The 19,206-nt window shown below is 46.0% G+C and overlaps 1 protein-coding gene across 2 annotated transcripts; it reads left to right on the top strand.

The window, feature by feature from the left end:
* Positions 1-1,100: 1,100 nt before the first annotated feature.
* Positions 1,101-18,865, top strand: MCM5 (minichromosome maintenance complex component 5). Of its 2 annotated transcripts, none has more exons than XM_035128483.2 (17): positions 1,101-1,164; positions 1,539-1,714; positions 2,355-2,481; positions 3,357-3,485; positions 4,132-4,304; positions 6,122-6,277; positions 7,721-7,887; positions 8,798-8,969; positions 9,516-9,627; positions 10,602-10,745; positions 11,978-12,043; positions 12,377-12,553; positions 13,161-13,273; positions 14,005-14,133; positions 15,129-15,271; positions 15,664-15,791; positions 18,397-18,865. In XM_035128483.2, exons 2-17 carry the CDS (start codon positions 1,548-1,550, stop codon positions 18,496-18,498), a joined length of 2,205 nt encoding a protein of 734 aa, XP_034984374.1. In that variant the 5' UTR covers positions 1,101-1,164; positions 1,539-1,547; the 3' UTR covers positions 18,499-18,865. The 2 variants fall into 2 exon arrangements, with proteins under 2 accessions (XP_034984374.1, XP_034984373.1); XM_035128482.2 differs by having other exon boundaries at positions 1,518-1,714.
* Positions 18,866-19,206: the final 341 nt, after the last annotated feature.

The raw sequence follows: 19,206 nt of genomic DNA, 5'->3' as shown, positions 1-19,206 counted from the left end.
CCTGTAGCTTCATGGGCACAGGGTCAGTAGCCCCCCCCCACTCTCTGCTCACTCAGCTTTGGTGGTCTGCAAGGGGGCAGGCCGCTCAAAGTATGGGGCGCATGAGGAAGGTGGCAGATTCAGCAGATGCATCTCTGCACTATGCAATTTCCTCTATGGAGGGGTTAAGTGCCACCTATTTAGACTTCTGATTTCCCATGCAGTTTTTTACAATCAAAAGAAGCTGCTGTGTCAACGTTGTGGGTGAGCGTGGGGTGCCAGGGGACCTTCCATGTATACGAAGGGGTCGTGTGGTGGTGGCGGCGACCAGGACCGGATTTAGGTTTGATGAGGCCCTAAGCTACTGAAGGTAATGGGCCCTTTATATGTCCAGTTGTCCTTTGTCAACAACAAATTGTCGCTTTTGTGTGTGTTGAATATATGCTATATGGTAATTTATGGACCTAATAGGTATCTAAAGCCATTTGCACATGTTGCCATGCAACCAGTCCATGCAGAATGTAGGTGCCCTATATATAGAAATGAGCAAACCAGTGATATTTTAGGGAGCAGGCTGGCAAGCGGGGACCATTACTTACATCATAGGAGCCTACGCAACACCAAACACTGTTGCTGTATGTAGACTTCTGATTTCCCATACAGTTTTTTACAATCAAAAGAAGCCGCTGGGTCAATGTTGTGGGTGAGCGTGGGGTGCCTGGGGACCTTCAATGCATACGAAGGGGTCGTGGTGGTGGGGACAACAACAGGACACCGACCAGCCCACACCTCTCCACGCCGCCGTACTGGCAGCCGCCATCTTAAGCCTTTCCGCCTTCTGCATCTTTTCCGCTCCGTTCAAGGCTTTGGGCGCCAAAACCTTCTCCAACGGCGGCTTAGTCATTTCATTAAAGAAAAAAATCAGGCGTGGTCTCATTTCTCCCTCCTCCAATCGGCTTCGACGCCTACCGTCGTCGCTTCCTCGCGACGGAGAAGGCGGGGTTACGCTGCTTGCGCCTGAAACCAATCACGAAGCTCTTAGGTCATTTAGTCCAATGGGAGCGAGCGGTGTGTGACAATAGGCGGGTTACTTTTTTTTGCCGCGAAAACGTCTGCCGTTCTCTTCGCGCCGAGGGGGCGGAAGTTTGTTTTTCCCGGGAATCAAGTTTGTGGCTGGGGAAGCAGGTGGGTGCCTTCGGGGTTTGCCAGCCCGGGAGGGCTTGTTGGGGGGGGGGGGAAGTAAGTAGGTTTTTACCACTGGGATGTCGGATGGAAGGCCGGGGAAGTGGCCCCTCGCTCCCTAACCGTATTGTCTCCATATCCGGGACCTCTTGTCCTATTGATGGCCTGGCAATGTCAGAATCAAACTTTTTGAAAGAACACGCAAAAAAGTAAAAGTGCAACTGACTGTTGCACATTGGCTTTGTACATGCTCAGATGCACTTTTTATCTTTCTGGGCACTCTACTATGGTTTGGTTTAGGTCTTAGAGGCCAACCCGTGCCTGGTCTCATTTCCCTTTTTTTTGCTCTTTTACAGCTCCTTCCTTTTTCTGTACAGGGAATCGTCATGTCTGGTTTTGATGACCCTGGCATCTTCTACAGTGACAGCTTCGGTGGGGAGCCAGTAGCTGATGAGGGGCAAGTCCGAAAGTCCCAGCTGCAGAAACGTTTCAAAGAGTTTTTAAGACAGTATCGGGTTGGAACAGACCGGACTGGGTTCACCTTCAAATACAGGTACCTTCTTCCTTTTTTTGTTTAACTTGAAGGCTAAAATGCTGCACAGTATCTACTTATCTAGGAGTAAACCCCCATTGAACTTAGTAGGACTTAACTCCTGAGTATATAAGTGTAGTATTGTGCTTTTAATGTATTGTGCTTTTAATATACAGTATTATTGGTTTGGATTAGTATGGCTCTGTTTACTGTATTTATAGGCTGTCCTGTGGCAAAGTTCTCAGGGTCTTTGTTGTTTAGTCGTGTCCAACTCTTCGTGACCCCATGGACCATAGCACGCCAGGCACTCCTGTCCTGCACTGCCTCCCGCAGTTTGGTCAAACTCATGTTCGTAGCTTCGAGAACAGGGTCTTGTGGCACCTTAATGACTAACAAAAATTAGGGTGGCATGAGCCAGCTGACAAATTGTCACAATACTCTTGGATTGTTTTCGCTGCAAGAGGCTAACATGGCTACTACCCCTTTGCAAAGTTCTCAAGGCAGCTCCCAACCAGGGAAAAAAAATAAGATTAAATAACAAAAGCAAAGGAGCATGAGCACAGTAGAATGTTAGTGTGTACTAGGGTGTGAGCTTGTCACTTTTAAGTCCTGCCAAACGAAAACATTTTTCTCTCCCCCCCCACCCATCCACCGTATTAAGAGATGAGCTTAAGCGACATTACAACCTGGGGGAGTACTGGATTGAGGTGGAGATGGAGGACTTGGCAAGCTTTGATGAGGACCTGGCAGACTACCTGTTCAAGCAACCTGCTGAGCACCTGCAGCTGGTATGTATGAGGCAAGGGTGAGATGGCTGGGAGACAGAAATAGTAGGTTGCATTCAGATGAACATGGGCAGCATTGATTTATTATTTTTGTTACTACATATTATATCCCACCTTTCCTCCAAGGAGATCAAGGTGGCATGCTTTAGTCTCCCCTGCCCTTCTCCATATTATCCTCACAACAGCCCTGTGAGGTTGGTTAGACTGAGAGTTGGTCACTGACCTGAGGTCACCCAATGAGTCTCATGGCCAAGTAGAGATTTGAACCCTGGTCTCACAGGTCCTAGTCCAGGTGTCAGCAAACTTTTTCAGCAGGGGGCCGGTCCACTGTCCCTCAGACCTTGTGGGGGGCCGGACTATATTTTGAAAAAAAATATGAACAAATTCCTATGCCCCACAAATAACCCAGAGATGCATTTTAAATAAAAGGACACATTCTACCCATGTAAAAACATGCTGATTCCTGGACTGTCCGTGGGCCGGATTTAGAAGGCGATTGGGCTCCATCTGGTCCCCGGGCCTTAGTTTGGGGACCCCTGTCCTAGTCTAACCACTCCACCATTCTGGCTGTCCCCAAGGGGGACCTGAAACAAAACATTGCTGGCCAGTTATGCCCTCCTCTGTTCCATTGCCCCCTCCTTTATTTTTTGTCAGTCAACCATCGCTTAGTATGCTCAATTCTCCTTTGGTAGTCTTGGGCTTTTTGCCCCTGCCCAATGTACTTCTGCTTACCTTTGGGTTCACCCAAGCATGCTGATACCTCCCTCATATTTCTTAGTGGCTTCATTTCTGTTGACACTTACCACTTGAGCTTGCTAACAAAGGGAGTGATAGACATTGGCTTCTGATGTTCTCAGCAGCACCATTCTTTTTCTCAGCTAGAGGAAGCGGCAAAGGAGGTGGCTGATGAAATAACACGCCCTCGTCCAACGGGAGAGGAGACTCTTCAAGACATTCAAGTCATGCTGAGGTCGGATGCCAATCCAGCCAATATCCGCAGTCTCAAGGTGAGCTGGATGGATTCACTATGATAGACTGAAGAGGAGAAGCTACAGTAGAGCATTTAAATGTGGAGAAACCCTTTGAAGAAAAAAACACATGGTCTTGCTCGATGCCTTATAGTGAGTCAGTAAAAGTGGGTGACAAGCAGTAGTTTTGCAAAAGCCAAAACCAATGTGGATCCCCTCTGTATCCATAAGCCTTGTAAACACAATGATGGTAGTCATCTCTCATTTGTTTGACCCAGGAAGTCTGATGGTTCCCTGTGGGCAGGGAGAGAGTAATCTTTTAAGTTCACATAGGAAGCTGCCCCTGGAAATTTTCGTGCCTATGTCCAAATCTTCCACAATTCTCAGCTTTGAAAATAAAATCATATAAAAACCATATTCTGTAGTCGAGTACGTTAGGCATGTTGTGTACATTCATTAAATGTTTTGATTTGCATTCTTGGCTTTATTTCCCCATTTACCTACCTGCATTTAGAAACTGGAGCACTTTGAGTTTTTTTAAAACTGATTTTGTTAGGTACAGGGGGAAGAGAAATTGTAATTTGTGGATTTACTGCATTTGGCTCTGAACACTTTGGAGTGCAATTTGCAGCTGTTTCCTTTGGAGCTTGTTCACAGCTGTGTTTCCCTCCTGCTTGCTTTGCAGTCGGAGCAGATGTCTCATCTGGTGAAGATCCCAGGAATCATCATCGCTGCAACTGCTGTGAGAGCCAAAGCCACCAGGATCACCATCCAGTGTCGCACATGCCGAAACATCATCCCCAACATTGCCTTGCGCCCTGGCCTGGAAGGATACGCTCTTCCTCGGAAATGCAGCACGTAAGGCTGAAAGTCCCTTTCCCAGTGCACCTCTTCTCTTGTGTGTCTGCCCCATCTCACGTGCAAAATCCTTCTGCAGTGCAGCCCTGTGCATGCCCAGCCACATGTATACGATTGCATTATTTAGAGCTTGCTCTCAGGACACTGGAATTTAGTGGACCTTACTGCCAAGAAACCAGGTACGAGTTTCTGGAGTCTTACAGAGCAATCTAAACTTTGCACCACCAAGGCTCTGCAGAATCACAACCAGGCCACCCACAGCAAATGAAAGGGAGGGGGGGGGGGACCAGGCAGATCAGCTGTGAGAGTAGCTCAGGATCTAGTGGATCTCAGTCTGGCCCAGCCCCAGAGTGCCCCGCTTTGAGGGTTTGCTGGTCGGGATACTGTTAGGCATTGGGCTGAGCCAGGAGATGCAAGCAAAGGGATGCCTTCACTCAATACATGCATGCCCCGGCGAGGTTTGGATTGCAGCCCCTGTCATTTGTTTTATGGCAGAGTCTTATGTGTGTTTGCTCAGACGTTGATCACACTAAGTTAAATGGATCTTGTTCTCAAGCAGGCAACCGTAAGACTGCAACCTTAGTTTTGCTTAAGGTTTCCTGCCCTCCTCCTAAGATTTTTGATACCTCCTTCATGGGAAATGCAATTGTCCCGTGTTCTCAGAAAGGACCTAAGAATTAAACAGATCAGCAGCTTTTAATCAAGAGCAATTGGCTCACTTGGGGGCTGTGGGTGACTTTGGGGCAGAAGTCCAGGGCCTCTAGATCAAGAAGGACTGGCTGATGGAAAAGATGATGGAAAGCTGATGGAAAGATGCACAGCACCCACCCGCATCAGTTGGTAATATCAGGCTGCTGAGCCCAGAGCCTAAAACTAACCTAATTGTACCACCGCAGAAGAGCAAGTAGTGTGTTGGGTCAATCAAATCCTTTTTACTTTAGCTCAGGTGTGGGGAATCTTTGGCCATCCAGATATTGCTGAACTGCAATTCTTATAAACCCTCAACAAGCACAACCGATGGTGAGAGGTGATGGGCATTCTGGTTCAGCAACATCTGCAAAGGTTCTCCATGCTTGCTTTAGCTGACTTCTATAGACTTTGGTTTACTTTTACTTTTCTCCCAGCAGTGCACAGGTAAAACAACCCTATATCTTTAGTATGTCCTCTGAAGGCTTTCCCTTAACACTTTTGTGAGTAGGGGTCAGGTGAATATATGGTCCCCACATGAAGCTATGGTCTGTGGGTTCAGCAACCTTCCTTGGGCACAGTAGGTAATCTTGGGGCAAGTTTGGTGTCTCTTGGTTCCATTTCCTTAATCTGCAAAACAGGGATTTTCATGACTTGCCAGACTAGGTGTCTTGGACGATGACTTAGACAAAGATTATAAAAGCACACCATGGAACACCTTCTAATGGAATCAGCAAAGGAAGAATGGATACAAAAACTTATGGAATATGCAGAACTGGAAGAATAAGAAATCAAGATAATTATTGAATATTTACAGATGAATTGCGAACAGATAAAAACATTGGCAGGATTGTGTAATAACCTGCGGTTTCATAAGAGTTTATATTTAAAGTAGATAATCAAATGAGCGAATTAAATGAATCTGGATATGCAGAAGATATTTAAAAAAATTAATTTAAGGAACCGCAGGAAAAGGGGGAAGGAAGACAAAACTTTGAAATGTTAAAATGATTGTAGAATTAATAAAATGTATAAATTTGAAAAGTATAAATAAAAACTCTAATGTACAATCTGCTCCCATCTTCCCTGCACCCATTTTCTTCTCTCTCTTGCCCCCCTCCCCTTTTCAGGGAACAGACAGGCCTAACAAAGTGCCCTTTGGACCCATACTTCATTGTTCCGGACAAGTGCAAATGTGTGGATTTCCAGACCCTGAAGCTCCAGGAGTCGCCAGATGCTGTCCCCCATGGGGAGATGCCCAGGCACATGCAGCTCTACTGCGACAGGTGACGACTCCCATCAGCTGATTTAGACAGGGAACTTAGTTGTTAGGAAGAGGGGTTTATTTATCGGTGGTAGAACAAACGCTTTGAAATCAAGAGTTCTCAGGTTCAACCCCCTAGGCACCTCCAGGTAAAAAGTTCAGATAGCAGGTGATGGGGAAAGAGCCCTGTCCGAAAGCCTGGAGAGCTGATGGCAATCAGTGTAGACCAGGGACGGCTAAGCTCTGGCCATCCAGATGTTGGACTACAACTCCCAACAACCCCCACTGGTTCCCATGCTGGCTGGCTGGGACTGATGAGAGTTTGTATCAAAAGATGAGCCAGTCATTTTTATGATAATTCTGCATGGTTTTATGGTGTATGATGCTTTAAAAATTTTTTTTGCTGTGCTGTGTTGGTCTGCCGTAGTCGAAACAAAATTTAAAAAAATCCTTCCAGTAGCACCTTAGAGACCAACTAAGTTTGTCATTGGTGTGAGCTTTCGTGTGCATGCACACTTCTTCAGATACACAGTGTATCTGAAGAAGTGTGCATGCACACGAACGCTAATACCAATGACAAACTTAGTTGGTTTCTAAGGTGCTACTGGAAGGAATTTTTTTATCCTGATATTTATATGAGGGATGGTCTAAAAATACTTCTAGAAATATTAAATAAACAGTATCTAGTGGGGTCGCAGGTTCCTAATCCCTGGTGTAGGCAGTAATCTAGGTGGACCAAATGTTCTGATGCTGATGTAAGACAGCTGCCTATGCTGAACCTGTCATAAGAATGGCTACATTGAACATCTGAGTCTGTTGCAGTGTCCTCTGGCTCTACAAAATTGGATAGAAGAAGATACCAGTGCCTTGACACCTTCTGTGTACTTTCGGGGTATGGGTTGTTAGATAATGGTGATTCCTGAAGACATGAGAATGTAGGTGGGCCACAGGAATGGCCCTGTTGATATTGATTTAAAACTGCAATCCTACGCACACTTATCTGGGAGTAAGTTCCAGTCAACTCGCTGGGTTTTACTTCTGAGTAGGCATGAAATAAGACTGCACTATAAAGCTATTTAGCAAATTTGGAAGGAACCCAAAGACTTATTTTCTAGTCCAATTCCCAGCTGGTACACCGGGTCAACTACCCACCGGCTGAATGACGCAGGAACACAGCGATTGCCATCTTGCTTATGTGCATGTGTTGAAAACAATTACAACATTCTTGGCACGTTGTTAACCACTGTGAGCATTCTAAAGATAGAGATGTACAATGGAAAAGCAAGATAAAAATACCTGATAGTAAATAAAATGGCAAAAGTTTGTCTCCTGGGCCAACTCTGCAATATTTGAGGCATGCCTACTTGGTAATTCTTTTTGTCATTCAAGAGGAAACAAAAAGCAATCTTATAGTTCCACTTTGCTTTCTCTCTTTGCTTATGCTAATAATTTGTTTTTCCCCCAGGTATTTATGTGACAAGGTTGTCCCTGGGAACAGAGTGACCATCATGGGCATCTACTCCATCAAGAAGTCTGGCCTCACAAAGAACAAGGGCCGGGACAATGTTGGCGTGGGCATACGAAGCTCTTACATCCGTGTGGTGGGAATCCAAGTGGACACGGAAGGCTCAGGTAACGCTGCTTTTGGAAAACTCTGCTCCTTTGTTTCTGGTTCTTAATACTGCCCTGCCTATTTTTCGTTCATGTAAACTTGAACCACCTGCTCAGGAATGCTTTGATTTGAAGGGCAGTCCTTTGGTGTTGTGGCTGAGAGGCAACTTAACCTCACGTTAATCCAGGAAATTCCTGTCTCACTACTCAAACTCTGGCCCACTGTGCTAATTTGTCAATGTGGCACATAGAAGTGCTATCGATTTGATTTGTAAATTCACTCTCTGGGGGTACTGAATGCAAATAACTTTGTAGAATAAACAGGAGCAGACATGAATAATCAAACACATCCATCTGTGTAACTGGCACTTTTAAAAGTGCCACATCATGTTCATTCTGCACTTGTAAGGAATCTGCCTTTTAGTGTGGCAACTCCTGCACTTCTGGAACTCCCTGCTGATTGACATTAAGTAGGTATCTTTGCAGTTCTCTTTCTGGGTCCTGCTAAAATCTTTTTTTGATTAGGCAAGCCTAATCAAACGTGAAGTTACCATGTATTTTAATCTACATTTTGCTTGCAATGTATATATTTAACTGTGGATTTTATTTATAATTTGATTTTTTAAATAAAAAAACCCTTCATTTTAGTCTTTGACTTCCATTTTAAATGTGTATTTTAGATACTTTGTAAACCACTTAGGGGTTTTATTTACAACTAAGCCGTATACAAATGTTGTTAAATAAATAAACCTTCTCCGTCTGTATTCTCCTTTCTGAAATAGGGATGAAGTTCTTCTAAGTGTACAGAAAGAAATGGTAATTTTTGGGATGGGGGAAATATAAAAAAAATGGGGGCTACTGTGACATTGCAGTGAATGCTTAAAATGATTAAAATTGAGTGTCCTGAGTGTTTCTGTATTCTCTCCTCTAGGACGTAGTGCCAGTAGTTCTGTGACTCCTCAGGAAGAAGAGGACTTCCGACGACTCGCTTCCATGCCCAATATTTACGAGACAATTGCCAAGAGTATTGCTCCCTCCATCTATGGAAGTGCTGATATCAAGAAGGCTATTGCCTGCATGCTTTTTGGAGGCTCTCGGAAGAGGTATTGGCAATTGGCATGAAGGAAGAACAGAACAGGAATACAGTTAGAAGAAAGTGTCCTTCCATGTTGAAGGAGAGCAGCCCATTTAACAGTTGCATTTGTGTCCAGTGTGTGTCATGACTATTCCCGTCGAGTAGAGTCGAGAGATACCAGAAGTATATTAAAATGAAATGAAGGCCATGTTGGCCACATTCCTTCTTCACTGAGGGTGTCACTAGTTGACCTGGGCAGTTCCTGGCTCACTACTGAAAACTTCCACTCACTAACTTGGAACATAATGCATTAACAAGCCAATCAAATGATAGCACGAGCATCTGTGGCTAATTTAATGCCAATAACTTGGTAAGGTGGAATGGAAGAAGGTACCCTTCCTTCCCAATGGCCTTGAAGCTCTTGGTAGCTGCTTTTCGACAGGCTGGTTCGAAATACATCAACTCTGCTCCTAATAGCAAATTCGGGTGGTGAGTGCTGACAGGTGGAGCCAAAATGGGGCTACTAAGAAATGAGCTCACCTTCTCTCCTCCTCTCTCTGGCTTTACTCTACAGGCTTCCAGATGGGTTGACCCGCAGAGGGGATATTAATCTGCTCATGTTGGGAGACCCAGGCACAGCCAAGTCCCAGCTGCTGAAGTTTGTAGAAAGATGTTCACCCATTGGGGTAAGTGTCCTGAGGCACAGTTGCATATTGCCACTTTGGGATTAAAAATAGAAAAATCCGTACTGTTTTATTGCACCACAAAGAAATAGCCACACAATGCATCAGAAATACCCAACTGAATTCACACGAATATAACCTATGGATATATCAAAAATGCATTCAAACTGATCTTTGATGGGCATGGGTTACTGCTGTCAGTAATCTCTGCTCTAGGGACCTCGTTTGGCTTGTTGCAATACACTCTTTGCAGGCTGCCCTTGAAAACAGAAGCTATAGCAAGTGCAGAATATGGCTGCCAGGTTTATTAACTGGAGAAGTTATATGGGATCATGGACCACCTATCTTAATAGTTCTACACCAGCTGCCTGTATGCTCCTGGGCTTGATTATAATGCCTTGTATGGCCCAGAGCTCAAATATCTACAGGAGATCCTTCCTGACCCCATAATAGACAATTCAGAAATTTTGTTGGGGGGTGGGGGCTTTCCTTGCAGTTCCTGCCAAGATTCGGAGTGGGGTGTACACAGAAGGCCCATCTCCATGATAGGGTTTTGACTCAGGATGATGTCCCCCTTTGAGATGTATGTTTCCCACATTACAGTGGTACCTCGCAAGACGAATGCCTTGCACAACGAAAAACTCGCAAGATGAAAGCGTTTGTCAATCTTTTTGTTGACTTGCAAGACTAATTTTTCTATGGCTGTGCTTCGCAAGACGAAATTGTTTGCATTTTATTTTTGCTTTGCTTTGTTTAAATTTGAAAACCGCAAGACAAAATTTTCGCAATACAAAACGACTCGCGGAACGAATTAATTTTGTCTTGCAAGGCATCACTGTATTGGGTTACACCAGATTTTCCATAAACTGACTGGGCTGAAGAGTGTATGCATCTGACATGCCATGCATTTCTCTCTCTCTCTCTCTCTCTCTCTCTCTCTCTCTCTCTCTCTCTCTCTCTCTCGGTTTCTCTCTCAGGTGTACACCTCTGGGAAAGGCAGCAGTGCAGCTGGCCTGACAGCTTCGGTGATCAGAGACCCATCTTCACGGAGTTTCTTCATGGAAGGAGGAGCCATGGTGCTGGCTGATGGGGGAGTGGTTTGCATTGATGAGTTTGACAAGGTGCGAAGGGAGTGCGCCAGCAAAATTCTGCGTTACCATATGTTCAATGGTTGAAGCAGGTCTCCTAGCACAGCAGCTTTCTCCAACATAGAGCCTTCCAGATGCTGCGGATCACATCTCCCATCATCTCTGGTCATTGAACGTGTTGGCTGGGGCTGATGGGAGTTTTAGTCCAAAGCAACCGGCTGTTAGGATCTCTTACACATGAGTAGGACCCTGGAAGAGACACATGCCCGACTGGCATGTTTCCTCCCTCCTGGTCAATCGTTCGGGAGCTTCAAAAGCTTTCTTCAGCCCCAACATCACAGCGACTAATGCCAAGAAGCATTAACACACTTAGGGATCCGCAGAATTTGCGCAGTTGCATAACAGACCTCAGCAACTCAGCATTTTGGCCAATCTACTTTTATTTACATATAAACACACACGGAGCACTGCAACATGGCTTCCTCTCTCTAGCATCAGACAGCAAAGAGAAAGAACAAAGGACAATAGTCTCACTTCAGGAAACACAGTAACACAAAAATCCTGTCTTCGTCACTTCCCACTGTGGAATGAAAACATACACCATCTTGTGATAAACAGCAATCCCATGACAGCAGACATGGGGAATGAATCTTTAACACCGGCAACCAGTTAGCTTTGGGGATGCCACAAAAAATGAGGGCAGGACAGTGTATTAATATATATTAAGTAATGCATAATATAAGCAGATGCTAGGAGGCCAACTAGCCCTTTAAAAAAACACACCATTAGGGCTGTGGGCAAATGGTTACAATCCTGAGGTAAAAGTTTTTCAAAATGTTGATCATATGCCGTCTAGATTCATTTGTTGCATGAAAGGTTTACATTCTGAAGTTTAAAAGTCGGTAGTTTGCCTCTAGCCACTGGTTAATGGATAAATAAAAATATTGTAGTGCAGCCCTCAAGGAGGGGGAGATGGGGTAGCATCTTGCGTCAGTTGCAAGAGCAGGAAATAGTATAGACCAGGCATGGCCAAACTCAGCCCTCCACCTGTTTTGGGACTACCAACTCCCACCATTCCTAGCTAACAGAACCAGTGGTCAGGGATGATGGGAATTGTAGTCCCAAAACAGCCGGAGGGTGAAGTTTGGCCATGCCTGGTGTAGACTGTTTGATGCTCTCTTCCATTCCTATGAGAAACCTGACTCTATAATTTTTCTGGATTCTGTTTCTCCTCTCCCCCCCCCCCTCTTTTTTTGTTTCTATAGATGCGTGAGGATGACAGAGTGGCTATCCATGAAGCGATGGAGCAGCAAACCATCTCCATTGCCAAGGTGAGCTCCGTTGCCAAGGCAGCAGCGACCTTTTAGGCATGGCGTCCCACCTGCTTGCTTTAAGTATCTTCAGCCTGTGAGTCTTAACTTGGATCTCTGATTTGGCTTTTAAATGGTAAGGACCCAATGAAGCGGGGCTAATTTCTTCTCACTGGCATGCAAAAGAAAAAGAGCTGATGAGTTTCAAGGATTAACCTTCACCCTATGGGCCTGGTCTGCGTTCAGTACTTGCACGTGGGTTTACGTGCCCGTTGATTTTGCATTATTTACTGACATGCTTCGGATTCCCGCTGACGTGACTTTTTTCCTTTTCGCCTTGGTGCGCTCACACAGGCCGGTATCACGACCACCCTAAACTCACGCTGCTCCGTGTTGGCAGCTGCCAACTCTGTCTTTGGTCGCTGGGACGAAACTAAAGGCGAAGAGAACATAGATTTCATGCCCACCATCCTTTCCCGATTTGACATGATCTTCATTGTCAAGGATGAGCACAATGAGGAAAGAGATATGGTAGGTGGGCTGGGTAGCTTTGTGTACAGGGGAAGGCACTGCAGGGCTGCCTGCCGGGGAAACCAACTACCTCGTAATAGCAGAAGAGGGACTGTGTCTTCAGACATGACCCTGCTTTTCATGCATTTGTCATGGCAGAGCACTTCTGGAGGATAGGATAGGCCCTTGACCCCAACAGTCTATGTTTTCTGTTCGGCTTGCCCTCCTAGGTAGCATAACATCCTTGATAGGATTCAGCATTTCTGCAGGCTGGGAAGCTGAAATCCAAAGGCCAATCTGAACAAATCTTGTGCTCCAAGTCCCATATCTGCCCCATAATGCTTTGCTGCTCGATGAGGCCACACAACCTCGCAGCCTCTGGCATGGGAATATTGTGCCGTCTGCCTGCACAAGATGATTTTATTTGCAAGGCTGCAGAGCACGCTGTAAACTGAGACTGCTTCCTAAAGGATAGATAATAACTGAGAACTAAGGCAAGGAGTTAGAGCCTAGCCTGCACTTGTTTAAATGAATTCTTTGCTGGCCATATGTTTCCTGCATGTTTAAAAGACTCCTGTTTGGTGTGCTTCGTGCTTCCAACCCCTCCTGCTCTGTGGTGTATCCACAGATACTGGCCAAGCACGTGATGGCTCTGCATGTGAGTGCTCTGACCCAGACCCAAGCTGTGGAGGGGGAGATTGAGCTGAACAAACTGAAGAAGCTGATCGCCTACTGCCGAGCGTGAGTCAATTGAGAAATTGTAGCACCGTCACCTGGGAAGGATGGCAAGCGCTTCTAAACAAGCTGTACAGTATAGTGGGCTGAGACCTAGCTAGTTGTAATGTGCCCCTTTCCTGCTCTCCATACCTTCTTTAACTAAAAGCAGCCTGAATAGCTGTGAATGTCACAATGCTAAAAAGCCTTGTCCACCTTAGCTTTTGAAAGCTCAGAGTGAATTCTTTTGTTGCTCTAAAGCAAACGGAGGGGTGCCAGTGAACAAATATTGACACCACCACTGCCCCCCATTCCTAACCCTCCCAACATTTTCACTGGCATTCCTCATCACATTGCATTCTGGTGTCAAGGGCCATATCCCACAAACCACAAGGCCAAGTCTTCTACAACTATGTGAAGGCATATTGCTCCAGTATAACCTTGATAACTTGCCATTCAAACTTCAGTTTCTGGAATTTGGGTTCCGCTTAGCAGTTTTGGGTAGTGCTTCCGAGTTTAATGACAGTGCTGAGTCATTGGAGATGCTGTGGGGGAAAAGCTGGATTAGATCTCCAAAAATCTGCTCTCAAAAATATAAAGCTGTTTCTAGCTTGGGGTTTGAATGGGACGGAGACTCTTCCAGATGGGTGAGACTGGGGAAAATCTGTGGCAGAGCCAGTTGGTAGGGAAGCCTCTGGTAGAATTGTGTGGGTTTGGTGCGCCCTCTGATTTATTAAGCCCTGCAATGTCCTCTGCAGGAAGTGCGGCCCTCGTCTTTCTGCAGAGGCCGCAGAGAAGCTGAAGAACCGCTACATCCTCATGCGCAGCGGAGCCCGCCAGCACGAGAGGGAAACCGACCGTCGATCCAGCATTCCCATTACAGTCAGGTGAGGTGGCAGCAGGTGTCTGTGAGGGATGGGAAGGAATGAAAGGATGGTGCCTAAGAGGATGGCCTAGGAGGCCTCTTGTTCTTGGCAGGCTCCCTTGCGTGAGGCCAAGACAGATGCACTGTTGAGGCAAGACGGTCAGATCTTTCTCAGGGAAATTGCGTTGGATGACGGATGTGTATCCTTCTGCTGGCTGCTTGGATCGAGTGGGGGGCACAGATGCTGTATGAAGGTTCTCTTCAAGGAATCTTGCCTGTGGTTGGGCTTGGCCTGGGCCATGAAATAGGACTGCGTGCCGATGAGAAGGGAGACTTGGCTATGTGAGGCTTTGTTCTCTGCCTGGCCTAGTTTTTGCTGAGATGGTAATGTTGCACCTCAAGTGTAGAAAGTGTTTCATGACAATGTTCTTGGCACAGGAATACATTGCTGCGTTAACTGCTCCCATAATCTCTTGACCAGCTGGAATGCAGATCCTCTTCAATCAATCAATCAATCCCTGCACATAGAAATCTGTATCTCAATGGCAAGCATAGGTTTGGGTCCCTTCTTCCTTGTCATATAGCTGCTTTATTTTCCTACTTATAGATGTGCATTCTGTGTTGAAATGCAACGTGTCTAGACTTAAGGGCAATTTCTACCCTCTGTTAACAATTGCAATTTCTAGCAAGTGTTTCTTCTGTTCCCGGCATTTGATTGAGGCTTTGCCTCCGTAAGTTTCCAGTTCCCTTGCTGCGATAACCTTCATTTCTTTCCCCTTCGAGATATATACAGTGGTACCTCGGAAGTCAAACGGAATCCATTCCGGATGTCTGTTTGACTTCAAAAACATTTGAAAGCCGTAGAAGTCAGGTTGGACGTTCGGGTTCCAAAGAACGTTCACAAACCGGAACCACTCACTTCCGGGTTTGCTGCATTCGGGAGCCAAAACATTCAACTCGCAAGGTGTTCAGGATCCAAGGTACGACTGCTTATGATGTTTCATTTCTGCCATGCAGGCAGCTGGAGGCCATTGTGCGGATTGCAGAGTCCCTCAGCAAGATGAAGCTCCAACCTTTTGCCACGGACGCAGATGTCGAGGAAGCCCTGCGGCTCTTCCAGGTGTCTACGCTCGATGCTGCCATGTCGGGCAGCCTCTCAGGTGAGACAACAAAACAGCAGCACACTTGCACGACACCCGTGTCCTCTGGAAGTGTTTGGGTATACATAGTCTTGTTGGAAAGATACAAAATGTGCTCTTTCCAGTGGAAAAGGCAGTCAATAGCCTGTGCCATTGATTTACAAGGTGGGTTTAGGCCAGGCCACTTTCCCTTCTGGACGGCGTTCCAGAGGCCACAGGCCAGCAGGGTTTAAAGCAGGGGACATTCCCAGCCCTATTTGGAGATGCTGAGGATTGAACCTGGTACGTTTTGCATGTAGATGCACTATACCCCTAGTCCACCCACCCCATTGTACTGTGTTAACTAGGTGGTGCCCACAGATTTTTGCATTTAAGCTTTCGTAAAGAGAACTGCATTTAAATCTCTTCCCTAGGCGTGGAGGGTTTCACTACCCAGGAGGACCAGGAGATGCTGTCGCGCATTGAAAAGCAGCTCAAGCGTCGCTTTGCCATTGGCTCCCAAGTATCCGAACACAGCATCATCCAGGATTTCGTGAAGCAAGTGAGTTCAGTGGGTCAGGCAATTCATGGCAAGCCTGGGAGAGGCTGGCAGAATTTGCGACCTACACGCTACCTGCCAAACACTGATAATCCGTCTCTGTTTGCGGTCCTTCAAAGGCAGTAAAAAATTTTTTTAAGAGGCTTACACAAACCAAGGGTTGCAGTATCATGAGATGCTATCCATCCCTGGTGTGCACTTCAGAAATTTGGCTTTGTTGAGGTTACAAGTTGCGCAGGCCTGAGCTAGAGCCCTTGTGGACTTCTACTTCCATTGAAGAGAAACTTTTGTACAGTGGTACCTCGGGTTACAGACGCTTCAGGTTACAGACTCCGCTAACCCAGAAATAGTACCTTGGGTTAAGAACTTTGCTTCAGGATGAGAACAGAAATCGTGCGGCGGCAGCAGGAGGCCCCATTAGCGAAGGTGGTACCTCAGGTTAAGAACAGTTTCAGGTTAAGAACAGACTTCCAGAACGAATTAAGTTCTTAACCTGAGGTACCACTGTACTGCCCTTAATTGTTTTACATTGCTAGTAAGTAAGTAAAACTAATACGGTCAAAGACCAGCAAATTTTACATTGCTATACAACTGCCCTGGTATTTTATGAAAGGATATTTATATTCTATAAATAGAAATAAGTACACACACCTGATCTCCTTATCCACCTTCATTGAAGAGCAACAGACTGGGGGATATTTATTTTAAAAACAAACACTTCCTAGCTGCTTTCACGGTTTCTTCATGATGCTGAAAGATCTGAAGTGTGTGTTTTCTGAAACAATAACATTTCACACTCAAGGATTTTCTACCTGACCTCCCCACCTGCTTGAGGTTTACTATAACCAAGCCTAGAATTGACTCCCTTTTTTGTGTGTTAACACCAGGCACTTAACACACCTAACGTAGTTGAGGGCTCTTCATCACTCACTCCTGTTACGCTCTTGCCCTGCTTATGAGATTCCCAGAGGAATCTGATTGGCCGCTAAGAGGACAGGACTGTTACGAAAGTTTTTCTTAAGTTCTCACCTTGCTTCCGACGCTGCAAGTCATCTCTGAAGCAGGTTAAGAGGGGTCTGTTCACTTCATCTCCATGGGAACAAGCCAACAGTTCTGCTTTTGGAAGCCAAAGTTCCCGCACCCCCTAAACAGATTGCATGACGTCTACTTGCAGGCTCAGGCCACAGTGCCATGTATCATTGCCCAGTAAGGAAAGGTTCTGGAAAAGCTACTGTGGCACCCATGGGGGGCGTAGGGCAGCTTTCTCATGAGCTGTTCACCCACAGCAAGCCCTGGGGTGAGGTTGAGCAGCTGGCCACACTCTCATTTTGATTTGGCTCTGAGCATGCCATCTTCGGCAAGCTGTTGGGGATAATGCTCTGAAGGGCACATGAGGGATGCAGTTCTGCTGCTGAAGTGAAGCAGGGTTAGCCCTGTAAGCTGCCTGCATAGGAGACCAACTAGGAAGCGCATGAAGGGGCTCTGTGCTCTTTTGAAGGAAGGAAGAGGGGGAATAAGGCGTGACTGTCCCCACATGAGGATGTGGCTTTTGTGTGCAAGAGGGCTGTAGAGCTATCGCTGGAGCCCTGCTTCTCATCACTGAGGATGCAACCCTGCACACCTACCACTGCCACATCCAGCTCTGAACCTTCTCTGCTCTCTCAAGTTACTTGAGCTGGATCGACCCCACTGGCAAGGACCATAGACCCATAATACATAAACAGCACAGAGTGGAAATGAAAAGAAGAAGAAGCGTTTGACCTTCTCTGCCTCACCCACCCCACTTTTCCCTTCAAACCCTGCACTGTGTTTTGTTGCATCTCAGAAGCAAAGCTTCTCTGCTAGAGCAGACACTAATCTTGACACCCTGCACAATCAATTTAGCCAGGAGCTGGCCTCTTAACTCACCCAACATCCCCACCCCCTCCCCAGTTCAGCGATTGTTTTTCAGCCTGGGTCCGGTCTACCTGTGAGATCTCCTCATTCCATCTATGTCCACCTGACTACTTTGACCTATGGAACTGGTGCTCACAGCTTTCACTCTCGCCACATTTGTAAGTACAGTGGTACCTTCGTTCTCTAACTTAATCCAATCCAGGAGTTCGAAAACCAAGGCGCAGCTTCCGATTGGCTATAGGAGCTTCCTGCACTCAAAAGCAGAAGCCGCGTTGGATGTTCAGCTTCCAAAAAATGTCCGCAAACCGGAACACTTACTTTTAGGTTTGCAGCATTCGGGAGCCGATTTGTTTGGGAGCCAAGCAGTTCAAGTACCAAGGTACCACTGTAATTTGATATTTTAGTGTGGCAGCACTTGCACTTTGGAACTCCCTGCCTGTTGATATCAGACAGGTGCCTTCCCTGTGTGCTTTTTGGTGCCCACTACAGACAAGCCTATGCAGATATGTAGAATATTGACAAGTTTTTTTATTAAAAAAACCCATTGATTTTAAATAGTTCTTTAAAAAATTATTTATAATTTCATTGTTTTATCCTTTTCATAAACCACTTTGAAGGTGGTGAGTTTTTTTAAGAAACAACTAAGCGGCATATGCATTTAGTGAAATAAAATAGACAGTGGGCCTCACAGACTCTCTCACCTCCTTCCCAGAAATACCCTGAGCATGCCATCTACAAAGTGCTACAACTCATGATGCGCCGTGGCGAGATCCAGCATCGCATGCAGCGCAAGGTCCTCTATCGCATCAAGTAGAACGCCACTTCCTTCCGTGAGCTTCAGAAGCGGATTGGCTCTCCCCACCACACCTGACACAAAAGTTATGTGAGTCCCCTCGGGCTGTTTGCTTCCTGTCCCTACCACAAAGGTCCTTCAGAGACTGGCCCCATCTATGTCTTGCGGATGGAAACTCTTCATGGCACAGAGGCTGATAAGAAGAGCTGTTGTTATTTTGTTCCAGCTTTCCCATTAAAGTGTCGCATTGGTGTTTTGCTAGAACACCAAAAGCTTTTTAGCTGCATTGAAACTTAATAAATAAAATATAGTCGTGTTTGTTGCGGGCGTGTGAGTGTTTGGTGGGCTGCCCGGCAAACATGCAAGAGGGTCACTTTCCCAGCTTGTTTCTGCTAGATCCTGTTCACACAAGGCCTAGAAGCTTAGTCCAGGAAATTAATACCACAATCTGAAGTGATACACATTGCACGGTGATGTCAAGTGGGCCTGCATTGAGGTCGCCTGCTGAGACAGTTCCGGGAGCGAAGAGTTTGCAGGAAATAAAAATCCTTCCCTTGAGTTTTAGTTCCAATGCATGTTTATGCCACCTGATTCTTGTGCACGGCAGTGACACATCGGTAATTAATTAATTGCCAGTTACTAACTTAAAGTCATTTGTGTGTGCGTATGTGTCATTCAGTGGTAGAGGCAAGGAAGGAAGCGTGCTGATGGTTGCAGAGAGGAGATGCT

This window comes from Zootoca vivipara, chromosome 10, assembly GCF_963506605.1.
Source record: "Zootoca vivipara chromosome 10, rZooViv1.1, whole genome shotgun sequence".
Classification (NCBI taxonomy): domain Eukaryota; kingdom Metazoa; phylum Chordata; class Lepidosauria; order Squamata; family Lacertidae; genus Zootoca; species Zootoca vivipara.
The sequence above is the reverse complement of the archived record's forward strand: the minus strand, read 5'-3'. Positions and strand labels throughout refer to the sequence as shown.